The sequence below is a fragment of the Phoxinus phoxinus genome (genome assembly GCF_949152265.1).
Source record: "Phoxinus phoxinus genome assembly, chromosome: 12".
NCBI lineage: Eukaryota > Metazoa > Chordata > Actinopteri > Cypriniformes > Leuciscidae > Phoxinus > Phoxinus phoxinus.
The window spans coordinates 8,301,894-8,326,344 of record NC_136887.1 but is presented as its reverse complement, the minus strand read 5'-3'; the positions used below and the strand labels follow the sequence as shown (position 1 = coordinate 8,326,344).

Genomic DNA, 24,451 nt, shown 5'->3' with positions numbered 1-24,451 from the left:
ATGAACACAAAGCAGAGGCCTGTGTTTCTTTACATAATTTTTTTTTTTTTTTTAATAAAGCATACGGGGCAAAATTAATTTGTCCTGGTCTTTGTAGGATTCTTCATTATCTCATGGTTCTCTGCTTACCTTGAACTCTATGAGGTTATGCATCTGTTCCATCTCTGTGGTCAACATGCCATCGTCATAATCATCATCCTCTTCTTCGATGATTTCAATCTTCTAAAAGAAAGTTTTATGTTTTAGTTACCAGCAAAGATTGAGTTCGGGTTAACAAGTTAATGAATATGTGCTCATACCACATGTTTAGCAGGGGTGGAATCTGATTCATCATTCATATCGTCATTTTCTTTCAGATAATAATCACTGGCTTCATCTTTAAAAAGAAAAAAAGGCAAATGTACAATTAATACACATTAAAATGTCTTAAAACAATACAGTTTCCTGTATTTTCAATGTAATTAACAAATGCATTAAATATGATCTCATCCATCAACAGCATTAAAATCTTTCCCACCATCAGACAAACAGAGTGACATAGCGTCATTGTGTTCGCCGGCCTCTCCTAGTTCCGGACAGTCGTCTTCGAGGATTTGAGGTGAATGAGGTGCAGAAGGATTTGGGAACATGACCGGCCCTCCTTTAGGCGGGGGAATTTCAATGCCCATCAAACGGTACTTCCTTCTGCGGTTACCAATCCACGTCTGTCAAATACAGGTATAAAAAAAGGCAACGACATGACATTCATATATATATATATATATATATATATATATATATATATATATATATATATATATATATATATATAAAATGTTGGATTTCGATGCAACAATATATAAAATTATGGATTTCATGAATAAAGTGAGATAAAAAATTATAGGCCACCATTTTATGAGAATTAAGTCATATCACCGATAAGCAAAGATGTAATATGAGAAAAGGGATTGGACTGTAGGTAGACTATAAATGAGAAGAGGGTCTGGAAGATTTGGTCAAATTGTACTTTAACAAACGAGCAAACATTTTTAAGTAGTACTGAAATTTTTAAACTATGTGTGACACTTTGTTTATCCATAAATCCTCTGGCTCTTAAATTACCTTGTAATATAACAGTTCCTTTGGACATTATCGGTAAATAAAGCTTTTGGTCTGTCTGTTAGCTATGCTCATGTTAGTGTACATCTAAACATTGACTAAATTCACTTTCAGAAGATTTGCTGATATACTTCTACTTAAACTCTCTCCTCTGGGAGCAGGGACCCAGAAAATTTGATGACTTACAAAGCACTGGAGAAATTTTGTCCAATCAAATGCTTTCTAGAATGAGAACGTCTCCTCCCCCTAAATTATAAATAACACATGCAGTTTGCTACTGTTACTTTGGGCTCATTCTATAATTGCCAATATATTTCACATCAAAGAACAGAAACAATATGCTTTCTCAATGAAATTACATCATTACAATTTCATCATTGTAACATATCTGCTAGTTGCCAAGCTCAATAATTAAACACCATTTTGATATTACAAGGGAAAGGATATTTTCCAAGGCAATTTCAAGCAAACTGAAACAGTGTGCACAAAATATTTGTGTGTGATTACAATATGCTTTATGGTAAGACAGAAAAATATCATTTTTGTGAAGGAAATTATTCTCTCTAAACAGAAGGAACACATTCAACAAAAAACTAAAACAATAATCAGACAGTAACTTAGACACAAATACAATTTGACAGAATACCACATTGACATCGTCTCACCTGCATGTCATTTCTTGATGTTAAATGAACATTTATATTATTCTCCTAATAATGTGATGTATTATATTCTCATAAAAGTATGATTTTTGATAAATACCACTGACATGAAGCACATTCAGATGAAGACACTGAGTCATATCAGGGGCCTAGCTAAACCTTTCTGTGATGCTGCATCTACTCGATAGAAAAAAAGAAAAAAAAACTTAAGGAATCTTTTAGCCAATTCGATTATTGAAAGAAAATGTTTGATTATTCTTCTAGAATTATGAATAGTGAAATTGTTTACGAGGGATTTTTTTTTGCCACTGTATTATGCTGTGTCTCTAACTATAAAAGAAGAGAAGAAAAGGATGATTTCTGTACAGACTCCTGACCTTGATAATTTCAGTGTCCACGCTGAGTTCATTACTTGCAGCTGAGATCTTCTCTTTGCACAGAGAGCCCAGGCTGGTCATGCCGTTATCCCAGTAGCGCTTCAGCGTGTACAAGTCTCTGTCGCTAAACTGCGTCCTGTCCTGCAGCTTAATAAACACTACACCTTTTATTAAAAGCCATCATCAAAAACTGACAGTAAAATGATCTCTGCTCAATATATGTGCTAGAGAAGAGCGTCAGCATATTTGAGAGACTCACCGTTCTTTTCCGCGAGTTACTATGAAGCCAGGGAGCAGACATGTTACTCGTTACCTGAAGAAATACAAAGGAAAACATTTTCTTGTGAAAAAAATAGTCTGATCCTTTCAGTAACATGCTTGTCTCTGTAATTTAGGCACGCAGGTGTCGTGCAGAAATAAGAATGAATACTTGTGTACTTATGAATACTTGTGTATTTATTTATTTATATTGATACCCAACTTAATTATTGTGAAAATGAATTCACAAAATAAACTTTAAAGTGGAGGGGAAAAAAATAACGGTAACACTTTACAATAAGATTCATTAGGTAACACTAGTTAATATATTAAAGGTGCAGTGTGTAAGTTTTTGTGACATCTAGTGGTGAGGTTGCGAATTGCAACCATCAAAAGTTACGGTGGGTGGCCGACAGGAAAAGACGTCGTCGTCTGAGACAGCAGAGAGTAGCCAGTTCAGCAATGAGGTTTCTTTACAAAGATAAATTAAGAAATGATGTTTACTTTATTATTCAGTAAAACTATATGTTATTGCAAATATTATTGTTACTTGTTCATCATTGTGTCAGTATTTTATTGGCTGACTTTAGCTAGCTTCTTTGCATGAAGAACAGCATAGTGACGAAACAAGTTTGTCCGTTTAGGGCTCCTGTAGAAACATGCCAGCGCATTTCAATGTAAGGGGACCCGGTGTGTATGTAGATAGAAATGGCTCATTCTAAGGCAATAAAAACAACGGTTCATTAAGTAAGGTACTTTATACACCACTGAAAACATAGTTATGTATATTATATTGCATTTCTGTCAACAGATCCTCCTAAATATTACACAATGCACCGTTGACTAACATGAACTAACCATGAGCAATCTTTTTTTTACTGTATTTCATACTGTACATTTTTACTGTAAAAATCTTTGTTCATGTTAGTTAATAAAAATCCAGTTGTTCATTGTTTGTTCATGCTAGTTCACGGTGCATTAATTAATGTCATAAATACAACTTTTGATTTTAATAACGTATTAGTAAATTAAAATTAGCATTAAAGGTAGGGTAGGTCAGAATTGTCTAAAAAAACTTTTATTCAAATTTGTTTAAACTGTCTTTATATACCAATACATAATTAAAATGCAAGTACTCTGAAATAGAGTATAAAAAACTGAGTGACTCTAGTGTATTTAATCTTCAATAAACACAGCTCATTAATTCCATTCACTCCCACCTAAAAACGGGTGCGCGGCTGCGTGCACGTGGGCAGAGCCAGTAATAGTGGCGGTAGTCATGGCGACGGAGAGTGACAGTCGCGCAAGCCAATCACTTGTTTCGTCCCGGTAGGAATTAATGAGCTGTGTTTTGAAGATTAAATACACTATAGTCACTCAATTTTTATACTCTCTTTTTCAAAGTACTTACATTTTAATTATGTATTGGTATATAAAGACAGTTTAAGCCAATTTGAAAAAAAGTTATCAAAGCAAAGGATGCAAATAGAAGTGCTGCTTCAGGGTGTAAAAATCTCGGTGCTCTTTGGATGGGATATAGAATCTAGTTAGTTAAATTAGGAACTCCAAGGCACTCGAAATATGTGAAAAAAAGTTAAAAAGCCTTTATTGATGAATGGCTCTAAACATTAAAAATGGTGACAGATCCACCATTTTTAATGTTTAGAGCCATTCATCAATAAAGGCTTTTTAACTTTTTTTCACATATTTCGAGTGCCTTGGAGTTCCTAATTTAACTAACTTGAAAAAAAGTTATTTAGACAATTCTTACCTACCCAACCTTTAACTACAATAATGAATTCTGCAGAAGTGTTGTTCATTCGTAGTTCATGTTAACTAAAGTAGTTTACTAATGTTAGCAAATGAAACCTTATTTTAAAGTGTTACCAAAATGACTTTTTGTGCTTTCACTAATACTAATTTGGAGATTCAGTGCAATCCGGTGCAATTTATTTAGTTCATTTTTTCTTGATCAATCAAAATTATATTTCGTGTGAATCTCATAGCAAAGTTCAAATTCATTTGTCCCTGTCTAAATTAACAGCCATTAATAGCTAATCTAGGGCTTTAAAATAATCATAACATAACAATAATCATAACATAACAATAATCATAACGCGATTAATCGAATCCAAAATAAAAGTTTGTGTTTACATAATATATGTGTGTGTATTGTGTATAATTATTTTGTATATATAAATACACACACATGCATGTATATATTTCAGAAATATTTGCATTTATATACTGCATATATATTTTTATATGATTTATATTATATATAAATAAAAATAATTTCTTAAATATACACATGCATGTGTGTGTATTTATATATACAGAATAATTATACACAATACACACATATATTATGTAAACACAAACTTTTATTTTGGATTTGATTAATCGCGATGAATCGTTTACAGCCCTACGGGTGAGGCTCGTCCAGAAAATGTGTGGGCCTCTGAAACAGTCACTGTGTAATAATCAAAAATAATAATCATCGTGGCATACCTTGAGACAGGGGATTCTGGAAGAGGTCTGCAGGTTTAACGGGAAGTTGCTAGGGGAGGGTGATCTGATCAATAAGGAGCTGCTGGTCTGACATCCCTTTTCCCCAAAGAGAGCCGAGTTTGATAGGTTCAGCGCACAGGCCGGATGGCTCCTCTCTGTTGGTCCCGGACTGTCAGTCAAAGAAGAGGAACCAGCGCTGGAGCCCACAGAGGCTTTCCCGCAGTGCATCTGCACACCCATGTTAGCTAGCTCTTCTTCTCTGGAATACTCGTCATCAGCGTCGGCGGTTTCCATCGCGATCGAGAAGATCTCGGACGCGTCGACCGGCCGGGTTTTCCTCACCGCTGTGTCTCGAGCGCTTCCCGGGAGAGCTCGCTGCGACAGGTCCTCTAATCCGTCCAGGGTGAAAACACGCTGAATCTGAGCGCTACCACCCACAGGACCGCAATGCGCCGGCGCCGTTTTCTGAGGCCATGGCGGATGCTGGGACGTCCTGCACTGCTTGGCCCAACTGGGAGCGATTACCGCAGAGTCTCTCGAGCTTAAGGGTTTAAGTGTTGCGCTAGAGCCGGGGATGATGGGGACTTTCCGCTGCATACGCTCGTGAGCGGGCAGCTCCATTTCTGTGTGCGAGGGCAATGATTTTGTCCCTGTCCTGTTGAGAGCTGAAGCATCAAAGCAGCTGGCATAAATACCTGTCAACATCACATCACTGTGGCCACTGAGTGGCGAGGAAGATGACGGAGAAGAGGAGGATGAGGAGGATGAGGCCTGTGGGGGGAGGAGGTGGGTCACAGCGGGCCCACGCTGAATGCTCCTCATGGCTGCCATCTCGGCCGTCAACACCGACCCGGCCACGAGCGCGCCGGCAGATCCACAGGGAACGTGCTGATGGGACAAACCATGAGCAGATGCACCGTTCTGGTCTGCTTTAGATGCCAGCTTCCGTCGCTTGTTTCCTACCCATGTCTAGAAAGAGAAACGCAGAGACATGCACTGCCATCAGGTTTGAGAAAGTCTAACTATTCCAGCAGAAAATATGTTCCTGCTGCACTTTTCCATTGAATTAAAGGTTGTGTAGGTAAGAATTGTCTAAATAACTTTTTTTCAAATTGGCTTAAACTGTCTTTATATACCAATACATAATTAAAATGTAAGTACTTTGAAAAAGAGAGTATAAAAATTGAGTGACTATAGTGTATTTAATCTTCAAAAAACACAGCTCATTCGGGACGAAACAAGTGATTGGCTTGCGCGACTGTCACTCTCCGTCGCCATGACTACCGCCGCTATTACTGGCTCTGCCGACGTGCGCGCAGTCGCGCACCCGTTTTTAGGTGGGAGTGAATGGAATTAATGAGCTGTGTTTATTAAAGATTAAATACACTAGAGCCACTCAATTTTTTATACTCTCTATTTCAGAGTACTTGCATTTTAATTATGTATTGGTATATAAAGACAGTTTAAACAAATTTGAATAAAAGTTTTTTTAGACAATTCTGACCTACCCTACCTTTAAAGGGTAACACTTTACAAAAAGGTTCATTAGTTAACATTAGTTAATGTATTAAAGGGATAGTTCACTTTAAAATTAAAATTCTGTCATCATTTACTCACCCTCAAGCAGTGTTGTGCCCGTTCATACACAGCAAAATCTCCAGTGTAAAATCAACACTGCTCGGAGCATATATGGTCCCACTCTACAGAGTGTTAAAATAACACTGAAGCAGTGTTAAAATTAATGAGATAATTAACTGATTAATTAAGTGATGATTGAACATTATTGATAAACACCTGCTGTTAACAAGCACAATCACTGAAGGAAAGAGAAACACAAGAACTACAACTGACTTTTAGTCACAGCCGTAGATTAAATCAACTGAAGATAAAAATAAGACATTCAATCTCTGAAGATCTCAACAGTGAACAATTAAACAACTCCACAAACAGCATTACCAGCTTCACTTATTACTAACCAGGACTGACTTTATTTCTGTCAGATGTCTACAGAAGTTTTATTGAGAATTAACAGAGGTTTAGATGTTGATGTTTTAGTCACCATTTTAAAAAATCACCATTATGGTGAACAGTGTTTCCTTTAGTTGGGCAATTTGATTCTTTTTTTTAATATTTGATTTTCATGGTCATTGTAACAGTGTTTACCAAAACACACAAAGGTTGCAAAGAAAGCCAGAAACAAAGATGGTCAGGTGATAGGCCCATAGTTTTCAAAATCATGAAGCACAAATATTAATTTTTTTTATCATTTACTGAAAATGGTGATTTGGTAATAATCGATTTTCAATAACATTAATTTCTTTCTATAGATAAGTCATCAAGCTGAATCTTTATTTTTTAATTATTCGGAAAGTAATCTTTGGACAAAAACACAGACATCAAGAATCCCCATATGAATCTCATTAATGGTGACATGCTTTATGCCGCAATGCATTATGGAAGGCACCATAGTATACAAATCGTGGCTCCCAGCATGCATTGCAGCATGAAGCATGTCACCATTGTTGAGATTCATACTCTGATTCTTGATGTCTGTTGTTTCTAATATAAAAATAATAATTTTCAAAAAAATTCTGCAATACATATCAATTTTTTTTTCAGGATGACTGCTCTGTGTCAAAAAAAGTGACTTTATTAATAACTAAAAACAACTTTTGTTTTTTGTCAGGGATAAGATTAGTGAATCTTTCATCTTTATAATAATGAAAACGATAACACCTGGACATTTCATATTTTTAGCTTCCTTTGTAACATATTATGAGTTTTGGTAAATATTGTTACAAAGACCAAAATTGCACTTTAAAAGCCATGAGTCAAACTGCCCAACTGAAGGGAAAACTGATCACCATAATGGTGACCTTTTTTTTAAAACATCGACATCTAAACTTTTGTCCATAGACATATACCAGAAATAAAGTCAGTCTGGTTAGTAATAAGTGAAGCTGGTAATGCTGTTTGTGGAGTTGTTTAATCGTTCACTGTTGAGATCTTCAGAGATTGAATGTCTTACACCATGTCCTAACTACACGCGACGCGACGCCGCGACACGCGATAAAAGGTATCTTTTCCATGTTAATCAGAGTTTTTGTCCTAACCAGACGCGGCGGCGACACGCGAAGTTTCTAATTTAGAAACGGTTCCTATTTCTGCGACGTCGCGGCTGACAGATCCGCCCACACAGAGATCTCATTGAATAAACTGATTGTCATATGAAGAAATTACACTGGTTATGAGTACACATTATTTATTTTTAGTTAAAAATAGGTCACTGTGCCACAAGCGATAATGGATAATTTACATCAGATTTTGAAAGCATATAATTTAGCGTTCAAACTGAATTCTATGCAAACATACAACTGTACTTCATAACAAAATTAGTCAATAAGTATATTTTGTTAATGTTTTGATTTTTAATAATGTTATTTCTTGATTTGATTATGTCCTTACCCATTTCCAATGCGAGTGCGGGCCAGCAGTGCGCTTTCACAGAGAGACTCCGCCCACACGCTGTTCTGAATGGCTGTGATTTTTTTATTGACGTGTGCCGTCTCACAGTCGCGTCGCGTCTAGTGTGGACAGACACACTTGCTGTCGCTGGAATTTTATCGCGTCGCATGTAGTTAGGACACGGTGTTATTTTTATCTTCAGTTGATTCAATCTACGGCTGTGACTAAAAGTTGTAGTTGTAGTTGTAGTTCTTGTGTTTCTCTTTCCTTCAGTGATTGTGCTTGTTAACAGCAGGTGTTCATCATTAATGTTCAATCATCACTTAATTAATCTCTTAATTATCTCATTAACTTTAACACTGATTAAGTGTTATTTTAACACTCTGTAGAGTGGGACCATATATGCTCCGAGCAGTGTTGATTTTACACTGGGGATTTTGCTGTGTACTTAAAAAGAACTAGCTCAAAGTTCAGTTCACACAGATGATAATGAACTAGTTCATGTTCATAGTTCATTTAAAAAAAAAAAATAACTAAGTTCACATATCTAAAAATGAACTAGTTCACGTTCATTTTTTAAAATTATTTTAACAAAGATGTAGACTATTATTCATAATAATGTTATTTCAACACAGTATCTCGTTATTTCGAAATAATGTGCGTGCGTGCATCTGTAAATCCGGTGACGCGTGTATTGATTTTTATTAATAAACAAGTGTTTTCTCTAGAAGTTGACGATCGCCATCTCCGTGTGAACGCTTATAGAGAGAAATGCACATAAATAAGCCTAATATTGGATTATCAGAGAGTAGCCTTTTTCTTTTTTCGTTTTGAATTATTTAGTTTAAAGACATTTCAAGCTTTGTGTATTTGATGTATTTGTCATGTCTGTGTGAAGTTAGGATGTGCTCTAGTTCACGTGCAATGCAAGTGAGCGCGCGGGCGCCTCCGTTATAGCCTATTTGTTTCGTCGGCCTATTCATTAAATAGCCTACAGGCAATTGGTTGATGAAAAATTTATTAAAATTAAGATACAATTTATACAAAACGAAATTCACTTTAAAGAAAGGCTTTCTATAACAACTTCAACTTCAACAGTCAAAATCATGTCTGACCCGCTCCATGTCTCATATTGCGCATCCTATCTCGGTCGTGCTGTTCACTTTTCATAAATCAACATAAATGGGGGGAAAAAATAACATTATAACATTTTAACAAATATGAAATGCGCTTTTTTTAATGGCTACAACAGTATAGTAGGCCTAGGCACATAGCCTACTCTCTATTTGTACACATTTCTGCACATTAATTTAATTCTGAATTTTGCACTCACAAGTTGAAAGGCATTTGTTCAAATCAAGTTCACGGATAATTGTGCGTGCATTTATAAACCTAATAATTATACTAAAATCCTAACAAATAGGCTACTATGTACAAAAAATCAGATGAGCCAATAATATGAACGGTTAAGCATTTTCCTCCCATAGAAAACCATTAGGCTATACGAACGCTTAATGTGGCTTGATGCAGATTAGAACGTCCCCTTATTTATGTCTAAATAACAAGATATCGATACTAGGCTACTGTGTCCACCGTGGTCTCCTTTTTGATCCGCGGAAATGATTTTTGCAAATTTTCCTGTCTTTTTGAGATTTTTCCCCTGAGTGATCGAGGCTAACAGCAATCTCAACTCGTACAACAAGCGCGCAAGTCATGTGTCGCAAACTTTGAACACTACACAAACAGTAAGCCTATTTTTTATTTTTTTTTTCATTTAGGCAATTAATTTTAGTGACACAGGAGGTGCCGGATCCAATAAAAAAGGTTCCAGATCCAATGTCGGAGGTGACGGAACATGTTCAAATTAAGCCCTGGTAAAACCTGACTTTTCAAATGAGCGTGAACGTGAACTGCGCGTGCTGCTCATTCCTGCCAGAGTGAGCGCCGCTCTCGTTCACGTTCATTGTATGAAAAGTGATTCGTTCAGTTCAGCGTTCGGCGAAAATATGAACGAGTTCAGTGAACGTCGTTCATTGAACGCGTTCATGCACAACACTGCCCTCAAGTTGTTTCAAACCTGTATTAATTTATTTCTTCTGCTGAACACAAAGGAAGATATTTTGAAGAATGTCGGTAACCAAACAGTAGACAGTACCCATTGACTTCCATAGTATTTTTTTTTCCTACTATGGAAGTCAATGGGTACTGTCTACTGTTTGGTTACCGACATTCTTCAAAATATCTTCCTTTGTGTTCAGCAGAAGAAATAAATTAATACAGGTTTGAAACAACTTGAGGGTGAGTAAATGATGACAGAATTTTAATTTTAAAGTGAACTATCCCTTTAACTAACATGAACTAACAATGAGCAATACATTTGTTACTGTATTAGTTCTTTATCTTTGTTAACGTTAGTTAATAAAAAATACAGCTGTTCATTGTTTGTTCATGTTAGTTCACACAGTACATTTAAGGTGTGGTATAATGCCCTTTTCACAAAATGTAAAATAAGTCTTTGATGTCCCCAGAGTGTGAAGTTTTAGCTCAAAATACCCCACAGATATTTTTATATAGCATGTTAAAGTTGTCACTTTTTGAGGGTGAGCAAAAACGCACCGTTTGTGTGTCTGTCCCTTTAAATGCAAATGAGCTGCTGCTCCCGGCACAGGGGGCGGAGCTTCAACAGCTTGCACTCACACAGACATGCACTGAAAATTTCTAAAACTTTTAGGCCATGTCCACACTAATACGTTTAATTTGAAAATGTATATTTTTCTCTCCGTTTTGGCCTTCCGTCCACACTGAGAATGCGTTTTTATTAATGAAAACTTTATTAACTTTTTTGAAAACGCACTCCAAAGTGGATACATTTGAAAACGCTGTTCTCACGTTGTAGTGTGGACTGTGAAACCGGTGGTATTTAAAACCGATGACGTAAATTTAGTCATGTGACGCATATTGTACTAATAGATATTCATGTTTATACCAGTATTGTGCCTGTTATGTGCTATTCACTTTCACACTGTTGCTAAAAATATTCTACATTGCACACTCTTCATATCACAGTCCTGCAAAGATGACAGAATTTACTCACATTTGCTGCTGTCCTGCGACAATACATGAGAGCCAACACGTTTTAGACCAAACATGCGGTGACTGCGTGCGACCTGGACGCATCAGTGTATGGTGAGATATTTTACTAAATAAAATGATCATGTCAGAAGAATTGCATGATAACTTCATTATTTATTTTTCCATCTGAATCATATCAGTGATCTTTTGTGGGGTTTTACGCATGCGCAGTAAAGGTGAATTTAGCGTTTTCAGGCGTTTTTCAAAAGTTTCTCATCCACACTGAAACGTCCGAAAATGCCTGAAAACGCTAGTGTGGACGGAGAGCGTTTATAAACGAAAACGCCGTTTTTCAAATGTCTCCGGATTAATGTAGATAGCCTCTTATGTTCAAACCAGTCAGACAAAAATGGAGAGACTCAAGAAGTGACAACATGAATTTTGAATGGTTAGTTGATGAATTTATGTAGCTTATGTGTAGTTATCTTCTAGTCATTGATTAGCATATTCTGTCTTGATAATCTATAAATCGTGTTCTGGGGGCGGGGTTTATGTAAATGTTTATGTAAATGAGGAATGTCATGTAGTCTCTACCAGCCGTTTGTTGTAGTCCTTAAAAAGCAATTTCTTTAAAAGCAAATATCTCCCTTTGCTTTAAACTTTGAGCGTTGTAACTGCAGATGTGGTTTATGCTCAAACAGCAACATTACACACTAATTAAAGTTAGAAAAATGAAATCATATTCAACCACCCCTTTAACTACATTAGTAGTTACAACTTTTGGTTTTAATAATGTATTAGTAAATGTTATAATTAATATGAACTAAGATTAATAAATGCTGTAGAAGTATTGTTCATTCTGAGTTCATGTTTAACTAAGGTAGTTAACTAATATTATCTAATGAACCTTATTGTAAAGTGTTACCAAGCTCCAAAATGGCAAATGAAGAACCATGAAAGTAGAAGCCCATGTCAACGAGACTTTGCATGATGGACAGATTGAAAAAGTTTCCCTGTGGGAGGAAGTGGAATAAATCCCCCCTTTTAGATTTAATAAGAGACTGTCACATTTCTGTAAGACTAGAATTAATATGTTATCGATTTAACTGCACTGACACTATCAGATGAGAACAAAATTTGCGGTGAATAATGACACTATAAACTTTGCAACATTGACACTAGCCGCGTTTCCATTATAGATTATTTTACAAGACTACTGTGAAATGACGACGTTTCCATTAACCGATGTTATGTAAACGTTGTGATAAGTCATTCCAACAATCATGGCACTGATGTTGGGTAGGTTTACGTATATCGCAGTCACCACACAAGCCATTATTGTTAATGGAAGGAGACGTAGGCGTGTATCCAAGCATTAATGGCAAGAAAAGCCACTTATACTGGGGAGAGGCCGCATATGAGGAGGTTCTGGGTGTTTCTCCCTCACATCTGCTTCGAGGTCTTGATTGTGGCATTTCTTAGTGGTTGAGAGTCTAGTATTATCATAATTCTTTTGTCTTTTATGAATTTAATGAAGAACTCTGTCTCGTCTTCTGTCCGAACATCTACGTCAGGTGACCTGTAAATGCGCATAGCAGTTTTGCGAAATATTCCTTTTTCAAATTGCCTAAAAAACACCTCATGCGAACATAAAAACTGTTTTGCGATATATGGGAGGTTTTGTGAAATGTACGTGTTATCATTGGGCATATTTTCAATTTAGAAATGTGTCCGAGTGTGGTACAACTTGCTCTGATGTCATGCTGACGTATGTACAAAAAACTCTCTCGACAATGAGGCTGACGACACAGTTTAAACAACCGTGACGTATTTTTCTCTTTTAAAATATTTGTTTTTAAAACTCTGATATGTTTATGTTTATAAATTAAGTGAGATTTACACATTCTCTGATAATGCGATCTCTATATGGATCATGTGATTGTTGTCATATCTAAAAATTAAAGTAAAAATGATTGATAAACACGTCTTTCGTAATTAAATAACAAATACTTTTGGTGTCTTGTTTATCATATTTATTTTCATATAAAAGCGACACCTTAAATTACATTATGTTTATTAGCAACAATATCTCGCCTAAATTACAGGGGAAGCATATTGTAATGTAAATTACATACATTTATTTTTATTTTTATTTTATTTTTTACTACTTTTGTTTATAAGTCATTACTCACTGAAATGTCCCCCTCTCCTATTGCTCTCAATCACTGAGGCACTTTCACTAAAAGAATTTTAAAGTAATGTGAATAGATATATGCATTGTTATTTCTGTTATTTCACATGTTTTAGAGAATTTTGAGTAAATACTGTAATTTAAAATAAGTACACTTAATTATCATCTTGTTCTTTAGATATAAGTCGTTAAATTAACAGTCATTGAAAAATCCATGATGGTTGACCAATAAATAACGACAAAAAATGGTCTGAAATGACATGTTCAATAGAAAATACATAAAACACGCTTACTCTGACCACGCTGAAGTCAAGTTTGGTCTCTTGAGCACACTGTAGGATGAGCTGGAAGCAGCTCTTGCTCTGATTGGTCATGCCGTTGTCATAGTAGCGTTCCAGGATCCGCTGTTGATCGGCAGTAAATACCGACCGCAAGTTCATCTGGAAGATGAAAGGAAGTTATAATAATAAAAATGACAAAACACTCCTGCACAGTACGGGCAATAAGACAACAGTATCAAGAACACCCTATGCAAGAAGAAAAGCCACATTACAAATACAGTCACTAATGTAGTGTCACAAAGCAAATCTCATTCTTTTAAATGAATGTTCTGGATTGAAAGCATTAGGATCACGTTGAATGTTTTGTGGTTATACTTTTGAAAGAGTGTCTGGGTTTCCATCCAACTATTTTGATGTATTTTTCAATGTTTCACCCACAGCTGTGTATGGGGAAATCATTATTGAGCTATTTCACTCATTCTCCACAATCTCATTGTCATTACACTATTTATAACTGCTTCAGTATGGCACATAACCAAAGCAAGGAGGTCATGACACACAATTGAGACATGCTTCATAACATTACTTGATGGTAACATGTGAAGTTTTGCATTCTCTTTGTTTAAATATTAGTGCTGTCAAAGTTAACGCGTTAATAACGTCTCTTTCCATTACTTCTCAAAGAAAGAGAAGTAATGGGAACCTGAATAATAACAACACTGAATAATAACAACATGAATGAAAAACATCTATGATCTTTGAAACATGTCTCGTCTTCATGCTCTATGATGACTATGGTTTCAATAATAAACATACATTTGCATAAAGCATCCATATTTATCCATGCCCATAATGATTAGAGTATTACAAACTTGAAAAGTATTAATTTAAGGTATATTTAGAACAAATAAAATGTGATTAATCGCGCGTTAACTCACGACAATCATGCGATTAATCGCGATTAAAAATAATAATCGATTGACAGCCCTATTAAATATTCATTTTAAAAATGTGAAACACAGATGAGTCAAAATTATATTCGCCGGTAACACATCAGATGCCATTTACAGAGCTTAATATGTTGAACCCTGAACAATATTTAAGTGTGTACCGGTAGTTGTGCAACTTATGGTAAATGTATGTCCCTCTTTTATTATGAAATAAAAACAAATCAATATAAGAGTAATAAGCCCATTGCAGTGGTTAGGACTATTGTATTGCACTCCACAGCACAATGGTGTACGTGGTCTCTAATGAATATGCACTTGTGTAGATGCTCACAGTGTGAATGCTCCTCTTTTCCAGCCATTTTTCCATCCCTCTGATGGATGTTCAGTGAGACCCCAGGAATCAGGCTGAGCTACTATGAATCTCAACATACAGCAGAGACACACTGTCGTGTGCACATCTATTCACACCAGCATTCAGGCATCGCAACACTCGAGGTGTGAGGAAGCTGTATCTGGGAGGGTGTATAAACACACACGCTCCTGCTCTCTCCAGGTCTGGACCCCTCAGATCTGAAAAACACCACATGGAAAGATTCCTCTTCAAAACAGTCATTATTGCTATAACAACACTGAGAAGAAAAGAAAAAAACACTTTAAATAATTACATGTCTTTAACTACTAGGTACTAACATTTCAATTAATCAGTAGATACAATGCACATATTGTCTACATTTTACTTAGAGTGAAAAAAAAGACACTTTATTTTAAGGTGTCGTTGTTACAGTGTAACTATATATTTAAGTAATAATATATTATATATTTGAGTAATAAAATAATTAACAATGTGTACTTACTATAAGGGTTAGGGTAGGATTAGGTTTTGGTTAAGGGGTTAGTTGCATGTAATTATGCATAATTTACTGTTATTACTATGGTAAGTACATGTAAAATGGACACTTATTTTAAGGTATCAATGTTACAGTGTAATTATATATTTAAGTACGGAGTAATATTAATTAACAACATGTACTTACTATAAGATTAGGATTAGTTAATTTACTGTTATTACTATGGTAATTACATGTAACATATGTAACAAGGACACTGTAAAATAAAGTGTTACCATAAAGGGCCCTTTCATGTAGTGTGTAACACAGCTCTAAGCGAATGAAAACATCCTGCAAAGTTTTAAATCTGAAAGTGCACCGTATATAAAGTTATTGTCTTTCAAAAGTAAGAGTCGACTCTGAGTCAATGAAATTCAAACGAGTCATAAGCCGTTACATTGTGACGTCAAGACGAAACATTAGCATATTGTCCGCACACTTATTGTTATATTTTACTGACGACTTCTCAATATCGGAGTTCAATACAAGATTCGCAAACCGCTTGCTCTTGAAAGATGGTGTTCAAAATACTTAGTTTTGAGTTTTACATAGTATAGGTCTCCTGCTAACTGGCTAACTCGTGTTATCACTGTCTTACTGAAATACTCCTGCTAATCAGCTGTGGGACACTATTACATAAAACTGTGTCTATCAATGCAGATTGTCTGTCGTTCTCACTACTTTGAGGAAAGATTAAGCATGGAGCAAGATTTGTTTTACTAACTTTATGTTACATCAGTCATTCACGCTAGAGCTTGGCTAATGTATGCACTGTTATTGATACAGTTTTCACATGTTCACCGCAATAAATTAGGAACATACTCTATAAATAATTAAGTACAAGTAAAATAATCAGTTTGTTGATGGACATGCACTTGTTAATGCTTAAGGGGGGGGGGGGGGGGGGGAGTAGCTCGCGGAAAGGAGGGATTTAGAGAGATTGATTCATCTGACGAGTCGTTTGAGAATCATTGAAAATGTGATGATGTGCAAATGTATATTATGAGAAAATTAAACAGTTTTTTTTTTTTTTACCTTTGATGCATGTAAACCTGTTGTAGGAGACTCAAAAACTACATTAGGAAACTTTAAAATAGCATAATAGGGTCACTTTCAAAAAAATAATACCTAAAGGATTGAAATGCCTTAATTACAGCTGTAATTAATTTCTGTAATTACATCTATAATTACACTTTTGACATTCCCTTACTCCTTAACCCACCCTTAAACCTACACATACCACCAAACCTGTCCTAACCTTACCTGTATCCCACCTCAATAGTAGCAAGTGTTTTGCAATACAACATCAACACAATAAGTACAATGCACCTTAGATCAATTTTCTTTTTAAATTTAGAACAAATAAAGTGGGACCTAAAATACTGTTTACAATTTCAGTCCAACAACATTACGTGAGAAAGTTCTTCATCAGCTTATTTAATAAAAAGCATAAAATCACTGATTCATGGTTATCTTATAGTTGCTGCCAAATCATTAATATTATGTTGCAATAATAAAACTCTGTTAGTTATATTATTCAAATAAATACAATGACAGAAAGATTGGGATGCACTTTATTTTAAGGTGTATTTGTTACACTGTAATTATATATTTAATATACATGTAGAACAAGTAACTACATGTACTAGGGTTAGGATAAGGGTTTGATTTGGTTTAGGGTTAGTTGCATGCAATTACACATAATTTGAAGTTATTACTATAGTAACTACATGTAACATATCAATGTAACAATGACGGCGTAAAATAAAGTGTTACCAAAGATTGTTAGACTGAGTGATAGAGCCGTGCCTTTCATCACAACGTGAATGTAGTGAAATCTAAATTTCGTCCAAGATAATAGATAACCGTTCCCTTTAATAAAATGAAACAAGTTAAAACTGTGTTATTCAAATGCTGTGTGCCTCAGCGTAACCATGAGCGTTGTTTGTTGTGATGATGAGTGGCGGTGCTGATGCGGTTTAGCTGCAGTGCTAAAGTCTCCATCCCGCGCCATTACAAACACACTCAATAACATCCAACGCTAGCGTGTCACTGCTGCTCGGACAGCCCATGGTAAACAAAACAGTTTATCTGATTTATCATGCAAATGTCTAGGATGCTCAGAAAATGTATGTTAATCGCCGACGTTTCATTTGTGCGTTTTAAATAATATCACGTAATACATTTGCGCTCGTGCATGAAATCATAATAATCTCAAACAGAGCTCAAATGGGCATACGACCACCCTCATCTCGGAGATAAAACGCTGGGGGTTAGGGTAAAAAAATAAATGAAATGCGTAACTAAACTGAAGTAAAGTGGTAAAAAAAGAGGGGGGAAAGATAAGAGGCAAATTCCTGACGCGCGCTAGTGCGCGAGAGAGGCCCAGGAGGCCACGCGCGAGCCAAATCCACCACGCGAAACTTTTATTATTATTATTATTATAATTTTGCATTGCTCGAGAAGCGATGCTGGTATAAATGGATGACACGGGCTATTTGGAATGAGACCCGTGCTGTCACCACAACCTTACAATATTCCTTGGCGTGTTAAAAGAGATACCTTTTTGTTGAGAAATCAACGGGCCCCCTCGAATTCAGCAGATTTCCTTACGAATCCCCTGGCTAGACAATGAAATCAAAACGTCCGATCATCAATTCTAATCATGATCGTGACGTCGGAGATGACACGAGCCAATGGAGATGCAGAATCATCGTTCTGACACAAACAAACCCCGCCCACCACTGTTAGGTGAGGGTGGAGGTTTCGAAAGAAAGACCACTACTGATGATTACAAGTTACTGGGCATACTGGGCAAAAATACATGTTATTACACCAGGCTACATATTTTATAAGGGAAAAAATACCATAACATAATTTTTTATAGTTTAACATAATCATCATAAATATAAGTAAAACAAAATCAATAGCCTACCTAAAATAATACCTAAGACATTTTAAGAGAGAGTTTAGGCATAGCAAGGCAATGCATTTTTTTATACAGCACATTTCATACACAATGGTATAATTCAAAGTGCTTTACATAAAAATTAATTTTAATCACAACAGATGCATAGTAAAGTATAAATAGCATGCATACTAAATAAAAACTATTAAAATGATTTCTAAATTCGCTAGTCCCTATCTGAACGGAAGAGTCTGTGAGTTTCGGTTATTTTACACAACACATCGACTTATGGTGTCTCTTCACCCCAAATGGAGTGTGAAAAAAAAGTCCTGATAAGACATTTTTATGGCATGTAGGCTATTTAAGCCGTCTGACATGTCTCTTTTAATGTGAATGATCCACATTTTATTAAATAAACACCTTTAGTTGATTTCTCAGCCAAACAAATGAAAGATAGGCTACTAATCTAAATATGGATTAATATCGTCTCTCTCTGACCGAGCATTTTTCAAGACTCTCTCTTTCACTCAGGTTTGCAGGTTTGCTGCATTGTTTCTTCGAGTGTTTTCAGTTCAGTGTTTCCTCTGCTGTGCTGATATGTTTTCCGCGTTACTGATTACAGATAGCAAGGTGACATTGAGTTTTGATCCAATCATTTTGGTCAAGTTTGACATTTCAATATTTTTTATTATTTTTTTTATTAAGCAAACAATACAAATACAGATAAGTACATAAACAAAAAAAGCAACAACAAAAAACAACAAAAAATATAAACAAATATAAATGTGAAAAAAGCAAGTATCGGACAATTAAACTAGTTAATGACAAACAAGAGAGGCATAATACAAGAGAAAAACAAATGAGCCAACAAATAAACAAATATCTAAACAACATAACACAGAAGGTAATACGGATGAACCTGTCTCTATTACATACACATATACTCACATACACATACATATACATATTATAGACACATTGTATATCTCCCCAACCAGAATGTATAATATTGTAATTTAAGTAGTGAATGTGTGATGGTATTGTTATCATTTATTACTCACTGTTTGAGAGGAAGAAAAAAAAGAAAAGAAAAAAAAGATATATATATTACATATATATATACATATACACATACACATATACACACATACACATACCCATACATACATACATACATACATTTCAATGTTTAAAGAATGTTGGATCAGCATTGACCTTTTGACGAAGCCGACGGTGTGGAGACAGTAACATTGAACTAAGTGATTTGTGTAACACTATAGAAGACGGTTCCTTCATTAATGAAGAACTACATGAGTAACGCACTATTAACATTCTAGTAACTATTATTAACTAACAAGAAACTCTGATTAAGGAACTAGTAAGCAGTCGAATGTGGTAGTTCACCATTAGCCAATCAGTAACTATCAGGATCAGTTCTAAAGTGTTACCGTAGTTGATGAGCACAAGATCATATCTCTGTAGAACACTCGAGGTGTTTCTCCATCAGTCGGGGGGTTTAACCGCTTTACCTGACTTCCTCTAATCCACTGGGGGCTTGGTTTAGGGGTCGGCCTTCATGATCATGATGATAGCAAGTCTGTTGAAAAATGGTTGGAAAACATCCATTGTAGAATAATGGCCACTGATTGGTAAACACACATTTTAGTTTTGCATGTGCAATTCTCAGTTTTAGTCTTCTAGTCTTCTAATTATCTAATAATAATAATTTATTACATTTATATAGCGCTTTTCTCTGCACTCAAAGCGCTTTACATGGAAGAGGGGAATCTCCTCAAGCACCACCAATGTTTTGCATGCTTGTTATTTGCGTTTGATTTGTATAGTTACTGACTGCAATGAGATGCATTCATTAAAAAAGTAGTGTTTGAATAAAGTATCCATTTTTCTACGTTCTTAAAAATGCATCTTGCTTTAGGAATGTTTAGGAATTTCCTGATTAAAGTTCTAACAACATTTAACCGATTTTTTTGAAGTGCAAATGACTTGAACGTGAGCAATATATAATACTTTACACATAGCCCACGTATTGCATTTTGCTCAATGCTTGCAGGGTTGAGTTGGGTTCTTAAGATAATCAAGAAGACGTAGCTGGATAGATTCACATGGAATACTTTATTATTTACTTGCATCACAGCTCTTCCCCCCGATCGCCCCCGTACTGCCACCCAGTGTCCTGGCAGCATATATATATATATAATAGATCACACCACATCTCCCTTTCTGAAAAGCAATAGACTGTGACCTATATAATTACATATATATATATTAGGGGTGTAACAATATATCGTGCCACAATATATCGCAATACAAAAATGCAACAATACGTATCGTGGATAGTGACAATATGTATCGTGGATAGTTCACCCAAAATAGAAATTACTGTATAAGAAAAAAATCATGTTTTCAGAGTTTTAGTGTCAGTACTACATTAAACTACTATATAATGTTGATTATAATGTATAATAATGCAATGGTCAGCTTCAGAATCATGAATATTTTTATTCTGGTGTCACCATTGTCTTTGAATTACAAGCACCAAGTCCAAACCTGTTCATTTAAACCCACAATGTAATATCAAAGTTAGCATTTTAATCAACAATACATTTTTTGTTAACCTTTTATCATATGTCTTGGGAGTATCGCAATAATATCGTATCGTGAGTTCAGTATCGTGATATATATCGAATCGTGAAATGAAGGTATCGTTACACCCCTAATATATATATATGTATCCTTGAGGCCTCTTTAAGCTACACATGAACACACATTAGTTACCATAGACAGTTAACACAAACCAGGATTCAACGTCTTATTAAACTGTTAGAACACTGAAATTACTAAACCTCCTTGTTTAACCCCAAAAACATTTAGCATACTTTTTCCATAGTTCTCACAGATTCAGTTTATCTGGCTTTCTAATAGCCCTGCCAGATCTGGTTCTCAAAGTTGTGGGAGTGTTCTTAGGCCCCTCTGGAGACACATGTCCTGAGTCTGCAGAAGTATCCTGCACACCAACCCCTGCAGCATGCTCTAGTATGTTACTGCTGTTGTCTGCCGACATGGGCATGAGGTGACGGCGATTCCTCCTTAAAGTGCCTTGTGGTCCACTGACCAGGTAAGATCTAGGTGTTTCATGTGCGGCTGTAGATCTTGTATCTGTGATCCACACTTGATCTCCTGGTGACAGGTCAGAGAGATTTCTCACTCTGTGTCTGCGGTCGTAGTTACTCGCATCCATCTTTCTCTTCTCCCTTTCTTTGCGCTGCACAGACCAAAGATCTGGGATGGCTGGCTCCAGCACTGCTGGGAACGTTGGCACCGTGGTGCGCAGGCGGCGCCCCATAAGCAGCTGTGCTGGACTAAAGCCGTTGCTCAAAGGAGTGCTCCTGTCAGCCAGCAGCGTACGGTAAGGGTCAGTCGCTTTTTTCAGCAGGTTCTTAACGGTTTGGACCGCACGCTCGGCCTCACCGTTGCTTTGAGGGTATCTTGGGCTGCTCGTTACATGCTCAAACTCGTACTCGGTGGTGAAGGCTGACATGTGAGCACCCGCAAACTGAGGCCCGTTGTCTGTGACTAGAATTTCCGGTATGCCGTGCCTGGCAAAAATTGATTTGAGGTGTATTACCACATCTGCACTTCTTGTCGGGCAGCCCCTAGCTTCTGCCATGGCCTATCGGGTAGTTTGGAAGGCATAGGAGGCTCAGTTGCATTGGCACGTTCTTTAATGGACGCAGTGCATTTCAACACCAGCTCTCCTATTTGGCTGCTTAGCCCTGGCCACCATACGGATTGCTGGGCTCGTTCACGACATTTAACTATCCCCTGGTGTCCTTCGTGAATTTTCTCAAGCACTTTATTCCTCATTACTGAAGGGATAACTAGTCTAGTACCCCACAAAATTAGTCCATTGTGAGTGCTGAGAACAGCCCTTTAGGTCCAGTAAGGTTTTACTAGCACGTCCAGTCTGCTGCGATCTGGCCAGCCCTCAATGCAGTACTTCATCACCTCGGCGCACACGCTGTCTGCACTCAGCTGTTTCCGCAGCTCGGACAGGTAAGACCCACTTGCAGGTAAGTGTTCCATTATAGAGTCCACATATATGTTTGTTTCCTCCATTAAGCCATCTCCATCTGTCACACCATCTTTTAGCGGCGCGCCCGTGACAGTGTATCTGCAGTAGTAAGGCTTTTCCCTGGGACGTGCATGATTGTGTACCCGTGCCTCATGAGCCTCATCCTGAATCTTTGTATTCTAGGTGGGAGAGAATCCAGCGCTTGTCCGCCCAGCAGGCTCACGAGGGGTTTGTGGTCTGTCTCCAGCTCGAAATGGAGACCGATGATGAAGTCACTGAATCTTTCGCACGCCCAAGTCAAAGCCAGTGCTTCCTTCTCCACCTGAGCATAGCGTTGCTCCGTGCTTGTGAGCGCCCTGGACGCATTTGCCACCGGCGCGCAGGTCCCCTTGCATTTCTGCAGGAGCACACTGCCGAGCATATATGACGAGGCATCAGCTGAGATTTTCAGTTCTTGGTTTGGGTCGTATAACTGCAAGACCGGAGTGGACGCTAGCTCTTGTTTGAGACTGGTGAATGCCATCTGATGTTCAGGCCCCCAATACCACATTGTTCTTTTTAGACAACAGGTCTCTGAGAGCTTTGTCCTTCTCAGCCAGGTTGGGCACAAACTTGCCTAGCTGGTTCACCATGCCCAGAAAGCTCCTGAGCTCACTGATGTTTTGTGGCGGAGGCATCTCACGCACAGCACGTGTCTTTTCTGGATCTGGACTTACCCCATGTGCTGAGATGATGTATCCGAGAAACTTCACCTTGGTTTTGCTGAACTCACACTTGGCTGTGTTCAGTCTTATGCCAGCCGTTTGTGCCCTCTGTAGGACCGCATGCACCCGTGCGTCGTGCTCTGTCTGTGTGGAACCCCATATAAGGACATCGTCCATGTGGCAGACGACTCCTTCCAAGCCCTCTGTCACTTCCGTTACCATCCTGTTTTGAAAATGTTCAGGAGCAGAAGCAATGCCGAATGGTAAGCGGTTGAAGAAGAAGCGCCCGAATGGGGTGAGGAAAGTGGTGTAATGGGCACAGTCTTTTGATAATGGGATCTGCCAAAACCCCATTTTGGCGTCCAGTTTAGTGAATATCTTTGCTCCAGACAGCATGCCTAGCGTCTGGTCCATGCCAGAGCACCACTCTGTTGGCTGCTCAATGTGGCTGATGACTCCTAGCTGCTCCATGCGCTGGAGTTCCTGCTTTACTTTACCCATTAAGGGCAGTGGGACACGACGAGGCACCTTCAAAGAAACGGGCTTGGCATCTGGTCTAAGCTTAATTGTGTACTGCTGCTGTACTAAGCCTAACCCACCGCACAGCTTTGGGTATTGTTGTTTTACAGAGTCCAAGTCGATGCCATTTACTCTGGCCACCAGTCTGAGGTTAACTGAGGCGGGCCTACTCAGCAGAGCTGTGTTTAGGTGCTTAACTACATAAATGTCCTCTGTGGTGTGTTTATCACCACTTTTCAGTATTTCTTTAGCCACACCCAATACAGAAAGAGGTACACGGCCTGGCCCAAACAGCACTTTATTACCTGGAGTGAGGTTGTATTTGGTGCCGCTGCATATCTGTTTGTACACCTGCTCCGGTATGACCGTAACATCGGCTCCTGTATCTATCTTGAACCTCACATTAGTTTGTCTTACTTGTAAGTTTACAGTCCATGCATCCTCTCCTGCATCAATAGTTCCCAGGAATATATCA

At 37.3% G+C, this 24,451-nt stretch overlaps 1 protein-coding gene across 7 annotated transcripts in view; it reads right to left on the bottom strand.

The window, feature by feature from the left end:
* Window positions 1-18,428, bottom strand: part of hdx (highly divergent homeobox) — a 38,462-nt gene extending 20,034 nt beyond the window's left edge. For 4 of the 7 annotated variants that reach the window (XR_013799841.1, XR_013799842.1, XM_079631339.1 and 1 more), the window contains exons 1-9: window positions 18,315-18,427; window positions 15,197-15,435; window positions 13,928-14,074; window positions 4,907-5,875; window positions 2,397-2,450; window positions 2,138-2,284; window positions 518-704; window positions 300-376; window positions 130-222 (exon numbers count right to left, since the gene is read on the bottom strand). Coding sequence is in view for 5 of the 7 variants with exons in the window: in XM_079631339.1 (XP_079487465.1) it covers window positions 130-222; window positions 300-376; window positions 518-704; window positions 2,138-2,284; window positions 2,397-2,450; window positions 4,907-5,875; window positions 13,928-14,074; window positions 15,197-15,232 (1,710 nt within the window). In the remaining 2 variants the exon portion in view is untranslated. Of the gene's footprint in view, window positions 1-129; window positions 223-299; window positions 377-517; window positions 705-2,137; window positions 2,285-2,396; window positions 2,451-4,906; window positions 5,876-13,927; window positions 14,075-15,196; window positions 15,436-18,314 lie in introns of all 7 variants that reach the window. The other 3 variants (XM_079631340.1, XM_079631341.1, XM_079631343.1) reach the window with 3 other exon arrangements.
* Between the last annotated feature and the right edge of the window lie 6,023 nt (window positions 18,429-24,451).